Below are 19,414 nucleotides of genomic sequence, written 5' to 3'. Positions count from 1 at the left end.
TTGGGACAGTTCATTGCCTGGTTAATGTGTAAAATGGTTTGTGGGAAGTACAGAGTGTTTCATATTCCTAAAATGGACTGATTCTCTGCAAGCTATAGTTTGTCACTTTTCTTGTTTCTATGATGGGTAGGCATCTATCTATGCAGTTCTGTTAACATATCATGAAATAACCTCATCGTGTGTTCAACAAGAGATATGAACAGTAACATCATGAGAGTGATCTGTATTCTGTATTGTGAAAGCATCAATAACATTATGCGGCGGTCTTCAGCCTCTGGTGGGAAAAAGTTTGGACTCTGGCCTTATTCCCCGTGGCTGAGAGTGGCCTCAAGGGATACACAATACATACCAAGGTCAGAGGTGTGGGTCCAACAGGGAATAGCAGCTCCTTGTCTCCAATCCAGACTCATCATGGTGGGCAAAGGCAAGAGCTGTTTGTCCCATATGGCCAGGTCCAGTTGATGCTGGGACATGACATAGTCCTTCTCTTCAGAGTAATCTGTGGTCCCAGAGTGCTGTTGACCATAGATGCTTATGAACTAATGCAACAGAAAGAGTGATTGAGATGAAGGATGACAAAATAATTCTCACCTGGAAAGGCATCCAAAAGAAAAATAGCTACTTTGAATGAAGACTGACAGTTAATTAGAAATTAATAGCTTATTCAAAGTGCCCACTGTAGGACATGCCGTGTTCCAAGGTAAACAGATAGTGTGATGGTTTCTGATAATACGTGTGTCTGTAGAAACCTGTTCTTTGGCCTGAGGGAAGAATTTTAATCAAATGTGAAAATCTTACATGAAGTCTGAGTCACAAGGTAAGTGCACATGCTCTCAGTGTCATAGGATTGCTCCTGCGCCAGTTCCCCCTGTGTCCCCATCACCCCAGGCTCTCCTGTCCCTTGCTATGTTCTCTCACCCTGGCAAGGCACAAGGACCCGCTATACTCAAGGTCACAAAACTCTGGCTTTTTGGAAGTGGGGGAGAATTTGTAGTTCAGGGAGTTAAAGCATTCTGTCTCTTTTTGCAAATCCCAGGGAGGAAGAATAAGTTGAGGGTGTATTACTTGTCATGGTTGAGAAATAAAATTTTGCGCAACGATCCAGAGGTGGAGAAGCGACAAGGCTGGGTGTCCGTGGGTGACCTGGAAGGCTGTGTGCACTACAAAGTTGGTAAGGATTTCCTGTTTTTCCTTAGAGAGATGCTTAATCATCCTCCTTTTGCATCTTGTGACAGCAGCATTTTTCAGCTTTGTGTCAGGATTGTATTGGGCTGAATATCTCATGAGTTCTTTCAAGACTCCCTGTTTTACATGGCAGATGCTTTGCTCCCTGTCATTTCAGGCAGCATCTTTTCTTGCAGCAGTTACCAGATGATGTTACGGCTTTTCCTTGTAATGGCTGGAAAGAGGAAGTGCCAGCCACGGTCTGTGCTCAGTCAGTGGTTTAGTTGTTCTGTAGTTACTTAAGGTTTTAATTGAACTGATGTTTTCCACACCCTCAGCTTCCCTCTTGACCCTAGGTAACTGCAAAGCAATTGGACCTAGTTCAAATCCTAGTGAATCATATTTGTCAAATGTCTTTAGGTAGATCAGCTCATCCCTTTCTCTCTCATGAAAGACCCAAATACACCTTTATTTAAACACCTTGGAAATGATACCATCTTGCTTTTCTTTGGCTTTCAGGCAGCTCATTCTTGAAGGTGAACATGAGGATTGTGATTTCTGTTATTTAACTGTGGGGGTGGATGTTTGGCACAAGTTTTGCTTTGGTAAGGGATGGTATATGAAAGTGGCACTTTCTTCAAAGTCAAATAAAGCCATGATACAGAGGAGTGTAGGGAATGTGAGGTGGCTGCTTCTTATGAATACCTTGCTTGATAGTTTTGCCCTTTGGCTTTAGAAGTGGCAGGGGTTAAACTCAAGAAAGAATGTGAAACAGATGTGTGTTGTTACTTCAACTGTGATTACAACTAAGCACCTACATATTCCACTTCAGTTGCTCATCGTTGTGTTTGGTGCATTTAAAAAAAAAACAAAACAAAACTTGTCCTAAAATTAGACAAACATTTGATAGGAGCCTTTGTATTTACATATGACAAACCACTCTTGCAATTTTGACAGCACTGCTGCTGCTGTTTTTCTCTTGGTGAATCTTCTTATATCTTGACCTTTGGTTGTACAGCTATTTTTCCTGGTAGAAAAGGAAAAGGATGTACTGTTCTGCATTTTGGTGGAGTTTGCTGAATTTTCTTGTTCTCTGCCTATGTGAGATAGCATCCTGTTTCCAAATGCTTGTCTCTGGCAGAGTGAAAACACAATGCACAAAGAAATCTTAATTTTCAATGCATGATTCTTCATTTATTCTCAATGGGCCCAGCATGACCTTAATTGTCTTGGAGAAATTGCTCATCTCTTAAATGCTTACTCATCTCAGAAAGATGGGAGTCCTTTGCCCACACAACACCTGGGGATTTAACCCACAGATGAGGAGTGAAATGAAAATTCATCCTGCCAAGTCTGACAGAATTGTTCAGCCAATAACCACCAGTCCTCCAACAGTAGCTTATTCATAGCCAGGGGTGTGTTCATACTTAAAAAATCAAGTAGGTTGGTTTAGCTGCAGGGTCAAAACCTATTTTTCTGACTAGTGAGATTTTTTTTTTCATTACTATATTAAAATGAATATATAAATATTGTTAACAGTAATTTGGCTTTACTGAAAATAAATGAATTACAGGTTTCCAGTCAAGGTATTGTCACTGGTGATATTAAACATTAATGTCCAGAATGCATCAGTCTCCCTTGCTGGATAATGTCTACCTCTACAAGTAATCCATTGAAATTATTTCATGTGATGAGATGGTCTTTAAGTGTCTATCTGGTACCTAAGGAATTGTTCTTATTGTATTACAGTAAAATATGAGAGAATCAAATTCCTTGTAATCGCATTGAAAAACTCAGTAGAGGTTTATGCTTGGGCTCCAAAGCCTTATCACAAATTCATGGCTTTTAAGGTAAGTGAAACATCACTTTGGTTCAGATGTGTCACTGTCTCTCACTATCTCTCATCTACTCTCTGCTTTTGTTTTTGTTGTTTTGTATCACATTCTAACTAAACTGAGTATTCTTCTAAAGGAAATGTAGCTCATTTGACATACTTTGGAGATGGCAAGTATGAAACTGTCACAGTCATGAGTGTTAGATGTGAGTAACTTGTTTCTCTCTACCCCAGCCAAACGCAGCACGTGCTGTGCCAAAATGTGCCTTTGAATTACCAAAGTTGATGTTGTTTTCCCTCAAAAGGGGAGGAAATTGAACACAATGGTACTCAGCCTAATTTTTGCCAAGTCCATTTCTAGAATCTTGATTTCTTTTTCAAACCACAAACAAATTATCCAACTGTCCTTGCAAATCAGTGGATGATGGATACTTAGCTCCTTAAATGTAACCTATGTTTAACAAAAATAGCTGTCTAACTTTTGGGTTTTCTGAATTCTTAGGATCCTAAATGTAGTTCTGTGAACCAACAGCTTTATTGTGTTACATACTGCATTTTTCTTTTTTCCAGTCCTTTACCTCACTTCATCACAAACCACTGTCAGTTGACCTGACTGTTGAAAATGGGCAAAGACTGAAGGTCATATATGGCTCAGTAGTAGGATTTCATGCCATTGATGTGGACTCTGGATCTGTGTATGACCTGTACCTTCCAACACATGTAAGAGAATCCAAAAAACTACATTCATGCCTTTGTTCTTTGGGCTGTGTATTGATGATGATCGGGTTAAGAGTTGTGCTATTTTTCAAAATAATTAGTGGCAGCTAATACAAAACCTTTTTTCACATAGTTTTATAACAATGAAGTCCTGTTTAAATGCTTTTATCACATTCAGAATATCAATTTCAGTGGTTTAATGTCAGAAAGCCTATTGTACAGACAGTACTATTTTTAATTTATTTATCCTGGAAATTTAGAACTTAAACAGTCAAAGACACAATAATATCTACATGAATTTAGGTGGCTTTTACAATCTGCCACTGTGCAGACTGCAGAAGCCAACTTCAGACTAAATAAATTTGCTGATCTTCTTGCCATTCAGTTGCCCATGAAACCACTCTGTAAATTCAGAAGTAGTTTTATATTTTCCTTGGGACTTTCTCATTAGATTGTCAGTAAGTTGGCATGAAGGTGTTGATTTCAGGTTGATGTGTACAATCCTGCATTGTGTCTCTGAGGTGATGATGATCACTAAATTCCTGCTTAAGCTCAGATAACAGCAAATTCTCCTGCAGAAGTGAATGGCTGGCATAGGGCTGTCCAATATGAAGTCTGTGCTATGGTGTTAATATTTTTGGATTTTTGTTTGTTTGCTTATTTTTTAGCTGTTCTGGATAGTTATTTCAAAGCTGTGAGTCCCAAAAGCCAGAGAATCTTGGGGGCTTAGGTTCAGCAAACTGGCAGGTTCCAGACTGGCTCCAGTCTGATGGGAGGCTCCTGACAGAGAAACTTCTGTGCACACTTGAACCCTCCCTGAAGTCAACAGCATGCCACAGGGGCTGAGGGTACCATGGCCTCCTTGCATCCCCAGGCCATGTGTCCCAAAGTTATGCTTGGGAGGTCTGAAGAAATCTCATCCCAGATCTGCATGTTGCAGCCTGTGCCGTGAATCCATCTATTTTTTAACTTTTCTCCACTCTCAGCCCCTCGTTTTCAACTCAAATGAAAACTCTCTCCAAGAGAGAGTTTATCACTCTGCTGCCCCTGCAAGCCACGGCCTCCATGTTCTGTCAGAACTGTGTTCTGATGGACAGAGTGTGTGAGGATGGCTGTTAGATTTGAGGCTGAACTTGGCATATCTGGTTTGTTATGTTCCTGTTTGAATACTGCCTGGAGGTCAGATCTTTTCAGAACACAGCAGAAGTGGTCCAGCAGATGACCTAGAGGTTGCAGCAGAGACTAAGTGGTTACTGGGAGCTGCAAGGAAGCTATCAAACTTAACTGAAAAATGACTTTTCTAACCGTTGAATCACCTGCTAAAGGCTGGTACTGTTTATTTCTGTGTTGGTTTTTTGTAAGCTACTTAGTATTTGTCTTGTTAGAGGGTTTATTCAATCTGACAGTAGCTTTGTTAATTATGCAGCTACGATGAATTCACATCAGTTTTTAAATTGAAGCGTGGTACCCACATGCCTTTCTGGAAGTGGGTTGCTGAGCAAGGTGAACAGTGACTTGTCAAAAGGATCATTAGCATAATTGCCCAAGAGAAGAAACGCAAAAAAAAAGTGAACCTTCTTAGAGGCTTTACTTTTTCAACAGGCTGCAAATACAATTAGGTACCTGATGAGAGAAATTTCCCAGGTGACTGCCCTGAATATGTGGGGCAGCTGAGACTTACTGCATTTTTGTGAGCTCTTGAGCCACAAGTTAGCACAGACTAAAAATATATTTTCCTTTCAGAGTCTTAGACCTGAAATAAATCAGCTGCTACAGCAGCTCTATCTTTTTTGGAATTCTATTATTTTAAAAGAGCATCTGCTAGAACTGGATAATTCTCTCAAGGAGCTTTGTGGTGGCAATAGCCTAGACTGTAACAGGCTGACTTGAAATACTCTTGCTTTCTGGTAGCCTCTTTTCCTGGTTCCCCACCTCTTTCTTCACCTCTTACCTGCTCCGGTCGCTCATGCGAGTACCAAGGCAACGCATTAAAATTGCTCTGCGGCTCTGGATCCCCGTTCTAGTGTTACGGATAGTTGTTGCGGAGGCACGGAGTCAAGTGGGTGGCCTGAGTGTATTCAGTTTGGCAAGTACAGCTTCAGTGCTTCTTTAACTGTTCGTTGTGCCCTTACAGTGTGCGTAAATGTTTGTGCTTGAGGAAAAAAAAAAGACCTTTGTATGGCTGGCTTATGAGAATGATGTAAAGCTCCAGTCATTCACTTCCTATAAAAATGTTAATCATGGTGGTTTAATTTACTATTTAACATCCTGTTTTGAGTAGCACTTTAAACAAGAAAATGTTTTGTTACTGTTTTTTTAAGGCTGTCCTCTTTTACTTTCAAAAATGCTTTCATAAAACCCCACCTTCATGGTTGTAGACTTTAACTTTGGTTTTGTTTTTTTGCTTGGGATATGTTGGCTTCTGGGAGAGATTCGTTTGAGTGAAATGCACTGTTCCTGTGGCATGCAGAGGCGTGCCCAACAGCAGTCAGATGGGCAGCTATTTGTAGTGAAGGATGTGGGAAGGGAAGAATGAGTGAAAAGGTCCAGGGAACTTTTTACAGCAAGATGAGTATTATTAAATTTGCAGGTTTTTAACTTGTGAGTGTGGTTAGGGAAATATCATGGAAAGTGAAAGCACTGATCTCCTGGAATGTGGAAGTTTCTGTCCTTCCTCCATCTTCTGAAAAAGTTGTGAATTCAAATCTATTTCACCCTTCTCCTATTTATATAATGCAAGTATTTTGTGAGTGACCAAGTAAATATTATTGTGTCTCAATGGCTCCATGGCTTCTTGAAACCAATTAACACTGGTAAATTTAAAGTGAAATATTGAACATTGATTTATTTGCAAAACTACTGTCATATACAAAGGGGGGAGAAGGGGAGAAAGTCTGTTTCAGAGGCTAACTAGCAAACTATATAGCCTCTGAGAACAGGCTTTTCTTTCACTTTCCATGAGCCATGAGCTAGTTCTTTTTATTGCTCTGCCAAGCTAGTTAGATTGATGTCATCACTGAAATTGCAGCCCATGTTCTGATATAAATCTTAGTTAAATGTGATTCTAGATCCAGGGGACAATTCGCCCACATGCCATTATCATCCTCCCGAACACCAGTGGCATGGAGCTCCTGCTCACCTATGAAGATGAAGGTATCTATATTGATATATATGGGCATTTCACAAAGGAGACTGTTCTACAGTGGGGAGAAATGCCAGCATCTGTAGGTATGTATGAAAAATAGCCCTTTATTAAATATAAAATTCTGCTGCATGAAGCCTGACTTTTTTATGAGGTTTGTATCTATGTGAAAATGGTTGTATGGCACATAAAGCAGCTTCTGAGCAAACCAGATGTGTAAAAGAGTAAACAGATTTGTAGGTGTTTGTTTTAATACAGCCAGTGATTGCAATAGGGGTTTCCTATTTGGACCACAGTCCGTATTCTTGTCACACCGTTTATTGCATCACACATTGACTATACAGATGGACTTCACTGAGGATGCAGCTTACCACCAGTTTTCACAGGGAGAATTATGTGAATTACAGAGAGGGGAAAGTGTTTTGGTTGTTCATAGCTCACAGCGTTTTATGTAGAAATTCACAGCTACAGAGGGGTCAGTTACTGAAGAGATCTTTAACTGCTGTCAAATGGCCCCTTCATTTTATCACTTTAAATTCACAGGGCTGCCAGCCCAGGGTATTTGTGATAGATTCTTAGTCTTCCCATGCTTACAGTTGGCTGTGTAGGAGATTCTGGTTGTACTGAAGCCAGGACAGCTGTTTGTTTCACCTTTCCCGTAGGTCTTCAAGCTAACAGTATGGGGAAAATGAAGAACAACACAGGCAGATTACAGGTTCATTACTTGTTACTTTTAATTTCTGTCTCACTCCTGTTCTTTATTTTAAAACAAGCATACCAACAAAACAAGCCCAAGACAATTAGACTGCACAGAAGCCTGTTACTAGCTTGGAGGAAACTGGATACCACAGTGAAAAATCAAGGATATTCACCTTCTTCCTTTCACTTCTACCTGAGTAGTTTTAGGAAAAGCCCATCTTTGGGAAGTGGTACAAACCAAATTTGACTTCTGATTGGAATCACATTTCCATTAAAAATTAACCTAGCCTATAAACATACAACTCAAACTTCACATAAGGACCTCTTAATTGTTATATTAATAATTTTACCACTAGATGCTATTAATTTTCTTAATCCTTTGATATTCTTGGCTGCAGACAAAAACATTATGAGAGAAGTGGGAATAACTGTTAATTTGAATGGCCCAGCTTAGGGGCAACTTGACAGTTTCTTAAAAGATCCTGTTTTCCTGGGATTTCTAGATCCATTTCAAACCTCTTGAAGTCTGTATGAGCTTATCTCAATTTTCACTCTGTGTTGCAGAGATAGAAGGGTCTTGTGTTACTGTCAGGGTGCTCTCTAGTCATCCTTTGCTCATTTCTTGATTTCTTTAAACAAGTATTTTGAAAGAAAACTTTCGTAGTCGGTGACAGTATTTTGATACAAAAAATAAAAAATAGTTTGTATTATAATCGATGGATTTAGGTCACCTTATTCATAGTGTTAAACTGGGACTACTGTGACCAATCCGTTAATAAGAAACCGGAGACAGGAAGCTCAAATCCCATGGGAAATTAAAACTGTAAAAGTATTCTATGTTTAATCTGAATGATATACACATATGTAGGGCTAAATATAAATATAGCTGTAATACTTTCTTTCTATAAAACAGGTTTTAAAAGGGCATTAAGAAACATCAAGTTAATAAGATTAGGGAGCACTCTTGTCCTTTTGTGCGAGTAATGAATTATTTACAGTATGTAGCCATAGAGGGTTGACACAAATCTGGATATTCCCAGAGGAACCAGTAAAAGTCTTCATTTCCTCTTCGCTGTACATTTTAGAAGCAAAAAGACTATTCTGTAGAGAAACAGACAGTGTTACCAAAAGGTAGTTAAATTACTGCCTCTGTGCTCTACAACACACCAGCTGGAAGCATAAGATATTTTTATCTAAAGCTGCGGTGGAAAGAGGACTCAAAGTAACTATTCCCAAGTTGTTTGTTGTGTAGGAGCTATTGTTCCAAAATAAGACAACTTTATTCTGAGTATCTGCTCTCAGTTCATCTCACATGAAACACCTCTAAGAGCTCCTACATGGGAGGATTATCATGACTCAGTACTGACCTTTGAAGTCACAGCCTGCTATCCTTCAAATAATCTCCATGTATAGATAAGTCCTTTATACTGGACAACTGTGCAAATGGTGTAATGAGACCATTTTGTTTGCATGCTGTTTCACAGATTAAATTTGGGAAAGAATTTTTTGATTCTGCTACAAAAATGCTACTTGTACTTAAACCTGCCATTGTCAGTTGACAAGTTCTTGGTGTTGGCCAGACAGCAGACCATCAAGGCTGAACTTGGCATATCTGGTTTGTTATGTTCCTGTTTGAATACTGCCTGGAGGTCAGATCTTTTCAGAACACAGCAGAAGTGGTCCAGCAGATGACCTAGAGGTTGCAGCAGAGACTAAGTGGTTACTGGGAGCTGCAAGGAAGCTATCAAATTGAAATCTGCCAAAGGCACAGATACAGACACAACATAGTTGACACCTGGAGTGTAAATTTCATGTAGTGGAAAAGATCAGGACACTTACTAGTTCTTTGTTGCTAGACCTATATGACCTATACTAAATAGTGTAGCCACAGAATGGTTTCATGCTGTTTATATACATGCACCTGCCTTGCTTCCCACCCCCCAGAACCACAGGGTGCCTCTGTCTCTGTTGTGTTCAAAATCAAAGTTTGAAAAGGTTAATGTGATATCAGTTGGTACAAAAAATGGCAAAAGTCTGAGTATTTTTATGTTTCTCGCTTTATGTGTGGTCTGGACTTACTTTTCAGACACTGTAGACTGCATGGGTGCTGCCCTGGGCTCATCCTGCTACTGCTGCATTGTTCAGAAATGTTAATGACAGTTTCTTCACAGCCTACAGCAATGATGCCCTGTTGTACAGCCTGAAGCATAAAGAAAATATTTTAAAATATATTAATTTCATGTGTTTGAGTGTTAGAAAATACTCCTCCTCCTCTTTTGCCACTTACCCTCAGTTGCTCACTGCTGCTTTGCTTTTAATTTTAAAACAGGTTGGTTTGTTTCTCTTTCCTCATGACTGGGATACTGGGAAAGAATTATCTTGCTCTCAGCACTAGTGGCAGGGAAGCCTTTAGTGTGCACAAAGAATAACTGAAAGTCTTCTGAGCAGATTTAGGGGAAATTCATAGACTCTGAGGAAACTAAAATCACAACACTGTAACCAAACTATTAAGTGTTTCCAGGGAGGTATGATTTTCATACATTTGTTCTAACAACAATTATAAAGCAAGGATTCCAAGTTAATATTAAGTCAACCCTGCTAGAAGTATATACAGTCACATGGGCATATTGCCTTTATTTTCTGCTGTCCTTCTCAAGCAGGATTGCAGGCTGTTGCTTCTGTACTAAAAGTTTAATTTTTAGACAAAAACCTAAATAAACAAGGAAGGTTTTAAGAAGCAGATCTTGCTCACACTAAAAATGTAGGGCAGGCATGCACTGTCCACTGAAGCTAAAACCCAGTCCAGTGCACACATTCCTTCTACATCATTTTAGAGCACCAGAATTCTCAGACTAATGAAATAACAGTTGATAGTTGAGCAAGAACAATTTCTGAGCACTGACTACCAATAGAGCATAACTAATGTGATCACATTGGAAGCCCATACAAGTACCAATCAGAGGGCTTTCACTGAAACTGTGCCTAATTTGAAGTCTGTGGTGTTAACTCCTTCATCACTATTCCAATTTCTTATTGCCAGATTTAAAGGGAGTATTGTAGTAAGCTTCCACAGTGCTAGAATATCTTCTTTTGGTTTTGGAAATATTGCACATAACCAGTGATGGGAAGACACCAAATAAATCATGCCATGGTCTCAGATTCTGAAGTATTTAGGTTTCAGACTAAGCTGAACTCCATAGTAAATACAAACCCACCTTCCTAATGGGAACAGAGTACAGTGGGTACAGAGAAGACAGTCAAGACTTTCCTTGAATATGAACAGTTAAAGGATGATAGGCAAAGATGAGCACAAGTTGCACCAAAATACTAGGAAGAAATGATCAGCCTTGAAAGTAGTGATGCATTGCAGCAGGGTCTTGGAAAGGTTGTGAAACATCCATCAAACCGTATCTGTAAAAGGTCCTGAGCAACCCTAATTTGGCCCCACTTTGGGGCCAGCGGTTAAACAAGATGCCCTTCAGAGGTTTCCTCCAAGCTTTTTTGAGTCTAAGATACACAGTAGTAGTCTTTTTTTTTTTTTATGTCTTAGATTTATGTCTAGAGTTCAAAATAAGTCTGAGAGGAGAAACTGACATTTAGTTACTATTCCTAAGGCTTTTTGTGTAAACTTAAAATACAAATAATTCAGAATATATTATCAAAGAGAAATGCATCAGATCCACAATTAACATAAATGAGGCAAGAATCAGTCTGTCAGCTGTTAAATAGTAGCAAGGGTTTTTGTCTCTTTTTTGTCTTTCAGCTTACCTTCAGTCCAATCAGGTCATGGGCTGGGGAGAAAAAGCAATTGAACTACGCTCTGTGGAAACAGGAAATCTGGAAGGAGTATTTATGCACAAGAAAGCACAGAAGCTAAAATTTCTATGTGAAAGAAATGACAAGGTACAGAGATGACTACAGTGTGGTGACTTAGCAAAAATTAGCAATAGCTGACTGACAGACCAGTTCATTTTGGTAACTTCGTTATTAGTTATTTCCTACTTTGGTATAACTTCCCCATTCAAAGCCAACATAGTAACTGATCCCACAAAGCACCCATTGTGGATATTGCACATGTTCCCACCACCAGCTCTGTTACAACTCTGTTCCACACAGCCTTTACTGCTATCAGGGATAACAAATACAGGCATTGTGAATTGCACAGCATGACAGGTGTAGTGGGGCGGGTTAGTGAGTCAGCCCCAAAAATTCCCAGCTAAAGGACTGCCTCTCCTGGGCTACTGAAATTGCAGGCAGTTGAGAGCAGTCATCGTGGGGAAAAAAAAACCCAGCACTCTTAATTGGCAGACACCAGGGTATGGATAATCAGGTATGATTTCTTACATACAGCAATTTTGATAAATGTTCTCTGAAATCTGTTTAGTCCCACTGTCATATTTAGAAAACTGAAGCCCTAAAACCTTAGATTAATTATTTTTAAATGTTCTCCTATGTCTTTTCAAATAGGAAAAGAAATACATTTTAAAAATGCAGTTGTATCACAAGTACAGTTTCACTTTAAAAAGTTTCTCATGGGATTAAAATTCAATTGTGATATATGTATATCCTTGTATTTGGGCCTCTGGCATTCTGTCACCTTTCCTGTAGGAGTAAAAATATTTTCATAAATACAAACTGACAGTAGCATCTTTTTTTTCTTCTTTTTTTTTCCCCTTTTCAAGGTGTTCTTTGCATCTGTACAGTCAGGAGGCAGCAGTCAAATATACTTTATGACTCTTGGTCAAAATGTACTATTCAACTGGTAAAGTGTGTCAAAATGAAGAAAATGAAAAATTCCCTGTAGGTAGCAGTGTAAAATTCTCGGAGGTAATACACACAAATTTGCACTTTTTACCTACAAAAATGTTGTCATTATTGACTTACCAAAATTCATGTTCTTCCAGTCTGGAAAGGATTCCATTTTCCTGTTGAAGTGTTACAAACATGTTTAGTTTGTCTTTCAAAGTATGTTGCAAACCAAGATTGTATTAGTAGACTTTAATGAAGAATGTAGCCAATATAAGAAGCTCCTGTACTCTGAAAAATGGATAGTTTCATTTTCACAGGTGATGTAATATTGTTATCTTGAACTGAAGGCACTTTTTATGGACAGCAACAGCTGTAGGTAGATACACAGTTGGAATCTATTTTGAGTTGGGTTTGGGCTCGTTTTGCAGTTTAAGCAAGCTGTTACTGTGTCACCAAGATGAACTTGAATGACTTGTCCAAGTCTTAAAACAGTGAAAGAGTAACTGTTTGTGGTTGGTCCCAGCATAGATGAGAAGGCTTGAGGGATCCTCCCTCCTTGGATCTTGAGGGATCATCCCCCGTGCTGGGTGGACAGGTATGTTTCAGTACAGAGTTGTAAAAATAGTTAATTCTGAACATGTGCACCATCTGGGAGATTTTTACAAATGCAGGGGACAGACTTTGTGTTTCTGTCAGGGCTGGATGCCTGAGGCCATAGACACAGTTACCGTAGGATGTATTTGTAAAAATAGTTTAAATAGTCTGTCAAAACCATAGATGTATAAAGCATTATGAAACAGAACCTGTAACTTTTATTCACACCTGGGACCCACACTCATATGAATCAATTTAAAAGCACTACCCATGTATATAAATAAGGGCACAAGAGCAGGCACTTTCTTTTCTTCCTTCTTACTCTTTCGCTTCAAGTCTTTATGTATTTGTATGTAAATATAAACTTCCCATGATGGATGTTAAGATTAACAAATGTATTCTTAATATAGCTATGAAAATATCCAAAGAGTTAATCTATTATAAATAGAAAATATAAATAATTCCAGGTGCTTTCTATGCTAGTTATATCTAAATAAAGCTGCGTCCTCAAGTGTTATTGGTGCCAGTGTTTCTGCATAAACTCTGTTCTCAGGGGCTTATAAGTCGGCCATAATATAGAGATATTATATATATATATACATACACACTATATGTAATCATATACTATGATTCAGTTGTAGGGTTTAATGTAATCCTCAGCTGATTTTTGGATGGACTTTGAAAATGTAAAGCATCAAAAGAGCTCATTCCAGACATGACACAGTAGGGATAATACTGTGGGCAAAAGTGAAATCACTAGTTCCAGTGCTTGAAAATAGGTATTTTTTACTTGAAATGTTTGATACTGAAAGGTGCAGGGAAAGTGTGTTGGAATATCTGGTCATCTACCTCAAGGATGATGATTCTGTGTTGACTAAGAGGGCAGAAATAAGAGCTGTTGGAACTGGTAGCTGTACTGTCCAGTACGTCAGTTCGGGTGTTGGCAGTGATGCTGTGACTGACAGGTGCTTAGAACTGCTGTCCCTGTGTATGTCAGCAGGGAATCAGACTGGGGGCTAATCACCCTTCCTTGCCCCTGTTCCCTGTGCTGGGCACCTCACTGCTGCAGGCAGATCAGAGGTGCCTGCACTGTTGCTATCTGTATTTTTGGCGATATGGAGGACTGCACTTCCCAAAGTTACTAACCTAGCACTTTTCACAGGCACTAGCTTATCTCAAAATGTATAGTGTTTTTAAATGAAGTATTTTCCTTTTAAATGTTTAACTAACAGAAAAATAAGCCCTAAAGCCATACTAAAAAAATACCTTTAAATACTCAAAGTGGCTCTTCATGTATGTGAGTAATTAGCTTGTGTGCAGACTTGAAACCTGAATGGAAACTGCTTGGGCAGAGCTGTGTGACAACGGGAGCTCTGTCTGGTTGTAGTAATGTTCCTGCCTGTTGCCAGGGCTGGGGCAAATGAGCAAAACCTGGCTTGGTTCCCTATGCTGCTGAACACTTGCGCTTGTTGCATTCGACTTTCACAGAACAAACAAACAACAAAACCAAACCAAACAAGCCCAAATCTATAACAGAACTGGAGATCAAAGTTACAATTACTGGCAAAAGGTAAGTTGCAGACAATCAACTTATAAGCAACTTACTTGCTTTTGACTTAAAAGTCTGAGACTGTGAAAGAAGAAGAGCTTTCATTTTGCACACAGTAGGTGTGGAAAACTTGCAAAGCTGCTCGTGCTATAAGTAGTGATCCAGGCTGCCCTGTAATATTTTTAAAGTGTACTTGTCTCATCAGCCTCTGCATTAGAGAGAATGCATGTGAATTTTTTCCCTTCCCTGTTCTGGTATCAACAGGCAGGAGGCAGATATTTTCCTGATGCTAGGGACCAGTTAAAAAGAATTTAGCAAAGAACAGTGGGAATTTGTAACAACAACCCATATCAACAGATTAAAGAAGCAAATGTGATCAAACTTTTTAAAATTTACTGTAGCAGAAAATTGTGACAATAAGTTGACATGCTGTGAAGAAGTTTAACTCCATACTAAGAGGGAAAAAACCCAAACAACCCCAAGTTCAAGAGGGAATGTGCACTATTACATTGGGATTGTAATCTTTCATTCTGTTTCCCTCTATTTGCTTTTTCTTTCTAGCTACAATTCAAGACAGTGAGTTGGATTTTCATCTTCTATTCACTATAAAAAACCATTAAAAACTATTGGAATTTACAATAGTAAATTGTAAATCCATCCATGATGTAATTATGGAAAGAATGTAATTGTAATTACATATGTAATTATGGAAACAATGAGGCACCTAGAGGTGAATGCTTTTGAAGGATTTAGAAGTGGTATTGCAAATAGCAATAGCAACTGGACGCAACAAGGAGAAACCTGTGGCATTGTCTCTCTATCAAGAGGTAGTCAGAATGGTTGATGATAAGAAAGAGCCCAGAGATGTTAAGAAGAGTAACAGAAGAGAGGGGAAGTGACTGAACAGGAGGGAAAAGCTGAAGAAAATAAACAGAAGTAGCCCAAACGGGAGGGAATGGACGTTTGGCACAGCATATTGCTGTAGGAGGAATACAAAAGGCTAAAAGATGTTAAAGGAAAAGAAAGCAGCCAAAGAAATGGAAAGAGATCTGGAGTGACTGGGGGGCACTGAATGAGGGAGTCTTTTGAGTAACTGTTCAGCTCAAAGCGAAAGTACAAAGGCCAGAAGAAAAAAATCCAGTAACCAAGGTTATCCAGACATAATTTTAACTATGCAAAATGTATATCAGATTTGTAATTTCACTTTTTGAGGTGTTTTTCTAGTGATGTCACTTTGACATGAAAAAATGTTACAGGGGCAGAATGTTAAGGATCCATGTCAGTAGCCCTTTGGTACAGGCAGTCTCCTAATGGCAGGTGGTGCTCATAATGTTGCATTTGCCACACAAGATTGTGCTAATGCTGCAGCAGTGTAGAACTGTGTGTATGTGCCTGCTTTCATTTTAGGCATGGTGAACTCTCTCCTGCAGCTTGAACCTTGGCACATGACTTTAAAACCTGGGAACCATGCGAGCTACATACTGTACACTATGTATTGTTCTCTAATATTGAAAGTGTACAATTGAAACAGTAATAAAAATACTCTGAAAATCAAAACTAGTATCATGCTTGTAATGATTCTGTTATATTGACATCGGCTATTGTAAAAATCATAGAAACCTTTGTTATTGTTTTCCAAATCCACTCACTGTCCTTAGGGAAACATCCATATCTGCCTGTAGGGACAAAACAAATACATATCCTTGTATGGATAAAGATGTCCAGGTGATAGTGTGAGAGTTCAGACTGGACAGAGTGCTCCTAAGCGTGACAGCCAGTGCTGTGATGTGTGTGCTGCTAATGAGCTTCACTGAATTTCTGTGTTTCCACCCTTCTCTTTACACAAACACCCAGTGGGATGAGGACAGTGGACTACAGCAAAATGACAGCTTGCAGTCATTGATGCTACAAGACATTTGTGCACATTTGCTGGAGTGCCAGGTTAGCCCAAGTCATTTTTTTTCAGGTAAGCTCATGCAGTCTTTATTGCCACTGGAATTGTTTCTCCAAAGACAGTCATAAAAGCTGGCTTACAAGTTCAGTGCCATGTTTAAACAGCTGTATTTAAGTTAAATGAAGCAAAAGCAAACCTGCAGTCTACAGAAAATACTACTACAGATTTTAAAACCGGTGCACTAAGTCAAAGTTCCACACACCAAAAGGGTAAGAAATTTTTCTGCTGATAGCCCACCACTTTCTTACACTGCCTTTCAAAGTGCAGAGAGCTGATTAAAGGCCAAGGGGATGTCAGCTGGGTAATCACCTAAAATGTTATTTTAACATTACTTAACCGCTTATGTTATTTTCTAGGAAGACTTAACAAAAGCACCTGGGCAATAATGGTGAAATGCATCAGAAAAACTTTCCTATTTTTGTCCTCAAAACACTTTGTGGTGAACAACTTTAACAGCAAGTTTTATGATCTTGCGCACCATTCTGTGCCTTTCACTTCTCCAACATATTTTAGATGTAATACTTAACAGAATGTAATAACATCCTCCTATTCAGCATAGCTCATTCCTCAGTGTCACTGCTATAAAGGCTGTTTTCTTAAGGCGTGTTGTATATAAAAACCAAGATATTTGACTGCTAATTATGTCTGAGAATTTGAGACTATTGATTGACCAGAAGTGAACACAAGTATGGTTTAGTACACTTGGTTGCAGGCATTTAAAAATCACATTGTCTTCATTGAGCTGCTTACATGCCGTGATGAAGCAGGCTCAGCATAACAAAAAGCTGTCAGTTCTTGTGATGTGATACAGCCATCTGCTGATGGCTCCTCTCCAGTCATTACTGATTCTCTGTTTTCTGAACTTCGAGTTTCTAATACAATCACATTGGTCCCACTGTTCAGGTACGGTAGGGAAGTCACATCTAGAGGAACTCACAGACATAACCACTCTTTAAAATATGTTGACACACTGTCAGCAAGAGATTTACCCTTGTTCCGGTTTTGAAATTGGTATGTTAGGTGGACCTCTGCTGGTGAGAAAAAAGGCAGCAGGAGCAAGTTCCTAAGAGAAGAAACTATCTTCTATCTGAACCTGTAATACAGACAGATGTATCCAGTATAAAGCATTAACTTTGCTGTCAGTCCACATCAGTCCATTACTGCTCCACAAAAACTTCAGCTTCAATGAATGAAACCACGGTGACTCACAATTACAAAATCTGGCAACAAATGCACATGTAACAATCACCTCTGTATGAATAAGTTTCTTCTGCAAATCACATCATGAGCACAAACAAAAGTGGAGATAAGCTGGGAGCAGTCCACAGATTTCCTCATTGTACCTGCAGGTTATTTAATAACTAAAAAAAGTGTACACTGTAGTTCTCCAGGTAAGGGTTGTATGTGATGTGAAATCACATCCTGTGCAAGCTCACTGAGAAGGTTTTTGGATCACGTTCTTTTTTTTTAATTGTAAATGCCATTTTATCAGTTCACACAACAAGCCGTGTTTACTGGGGAAGAAAGACATCACGTGGAAGTGTTACCCAATACTTGGCTTCAACATAACACAAATGACTGATTAGTTTTAAATTTTCTCACTTTGACATAAAATACATAATCTCGTATCATTCCTAGAGAATTCTAAAGGCTAGCAAAAGCTTGTGCTTTATACCCCTTTGTCTAGTTTTTTGCTCTGTTTTAAATGGTTCAGGCAACAGGTTTTCCAATTTGCCCATGGCAACTGCTCCACAGTAATAAAGGCAGTAGCCTAAGAATACAACTGTGCTCATGCTGGAAGAACTGCTCTGGCCCAGCACCTGAGCCAGCTCTGCCAAAGCTGCAGCCGCACTTAATGGATTTCCAAAGGCTATCTGGACCAGTGACACTACAAAGACTGGAAATTGCTCTTCCTAGCCTTTTTTTTTTTTACCCCTCTCTCCTCACTCTGTTCTGCTGGAGTGGCTGGGATGGGTGGGGATCTCTGGAGAACATCTAATGCAACTCCCCTGCTAAAGCAGGGTCACCCAGAGCATGTTGCACAGGATCTCATCCAGATACCTTTTGAGTATCTCCAGAGACAGAGACTCCACAAGTTCCCTGGGCAGCCTGTTCCAGTGCTCCTCTGCCCTCAGAATTAAGAAATTTTTCCTCCTACTCAGATGGAACTCCTTTGTGCCTTTGCCCTGTTCAGTCACTGGGCACCACTTGTTCCCATCCTCTTGATACCTGTTTTTGAGATATTTGTGGGCATTGATAAAATCCCCTCTCAGTCTTGTCTTCTCTGGGCTCAACAGGTCCAACTCCCTCCACCTTTCCTCATAAGAGGTGTTTCCTCCAGTTGAAAAAAATACAGGCACTAATAAAACACTAAATACAAAGTTCATGATCTCTCTAAGCTTTCATTGGACTACTTACGATGTTAATGAAAGTGTCCCATGGCAGGTTTTGATCAAGATGGCCTTTAAGGTCCCTTCCAACCCAAAGCATTCTTTGATTCTATGGTATGATAAAGAAGTTGATAGTGGCAATGGGACAAGAATTAATATTAATGTCACACACGTAGCAACTACTAGTAAGAATTTCTTCTGAAGATGGGAGCAACAAAGAAGACTCAGGAGACCGTTTCAATGATGACTGCGATTAACCACACACTGCAACTATGTAAAAGGCAAATACAGTATTAGGAGCTGGCACAAGACTCTCCCAACTCGGAACACATTGATGATAAGGAAGAAGCAATGATGAGTGTTGCACATCCACTTAAATGGAACCAGGAACAGGTGCAGCAGAACTCTCTGAGGGAGGGAGGGACCAAGGCGCTACTCGCTGCTCAGGGGGCTGCCAAGCCTGCCACCTCTGTCCCACTGACGGGGCGCTGGGGGTCACCTACATCCCCGATCCTGGGCACCGCCACAATGCCCCGACGAGGGAGGGCCGCGAGCCAGCACAGGAGCAGCCACGGCCCCCGGCCTAGCGGAGGAACACCCGGAGCCGCCCGCCGCCGCTACC

At 39.7% G+C, this 19,414-nt stretch overlaps 1 protein-coding gene and 1 long non-coding RNA gene across 8 annotated transcripts in view; one reads left to right on the top strand and one right to left on the bottom strand.

The window, feature by feature from the left end:
* NRK (Nik related kinase) overlaps window positions 1-16,008 on the top strand; it is a 92,041-nt gene extending 76,033 nt beyond the window's left edge. For 6 of the 7 annotated variants that reach the window (XM_048318453.1, XM_048318452.1, XM_048318451.1 and 3 more), the window contains 6 exons: window positions 1,037-1,171; window positions 2,914-3,014; window positions 3,569-3,718; window positions 6,784-6,943; window positions 11,320-11,459; window positions 12,239-16,008. In XM_048318453.1, the coding sequence (XP_048174410.1) occupies window positions 1,037-1,171; window positions 2,914-3,014; window positions 3,569-3,718; window positions 6,784-6,943; window positions 11,320-11,459; window positions 12,239-12,322 (770 nt within the window). In that variant the 3' untranslated portion in view covers window positions 12,323-16,008. Of the gene's footprint in view, window positions 1-1,036; window positions 1,172-2,913; window positions 3,015-3,568; window positions 3,719-5,626; window positions 5,792-6,783; window positions 6,944-11,319; window positions 11,460-12,238 lie in introns of those variants that run through there. The other variant, XM_048318456.1, reaches the window with a different exon arrangement.
* On the bottom strand, window positions 7,567-11,324 carry LOC125333013. The gene is made up of 2 exons (XR_007206714.1): window positions 9,636-11,324; window positions 7,567-8,657 (listed from the first exon to the last, which is right to left on the bottom strand). It is a non-coding gene; the product is annotated as an uncharacterized LOC125333013 (long non-coding RNA).
* Window positions 16,009-19,414: the final 3,406 nt, after the last annotated feature.

The sequence above is a fragment of the Corvus hawaiiensis genome, chromosome 14 (assembly GCF_020740725.1).
Source record: "Corvus hawaiiensis isolate bCorHaw1 chromosome 14, bCorHaw1.pri.cur, whole genome shotgun sequence".
NCBI classification, from domain to species: domain Eukaryota; kingdom Metazoa; phylum Chordata; class Aves; order Passeriformes; family Corvidae; genus Corvus; species Corvus hawaiiensis.
Note: the sequence above shows the minus strand (reverse complement) of the source record. Positions and strands in the feature narration are given on the sequence as shown.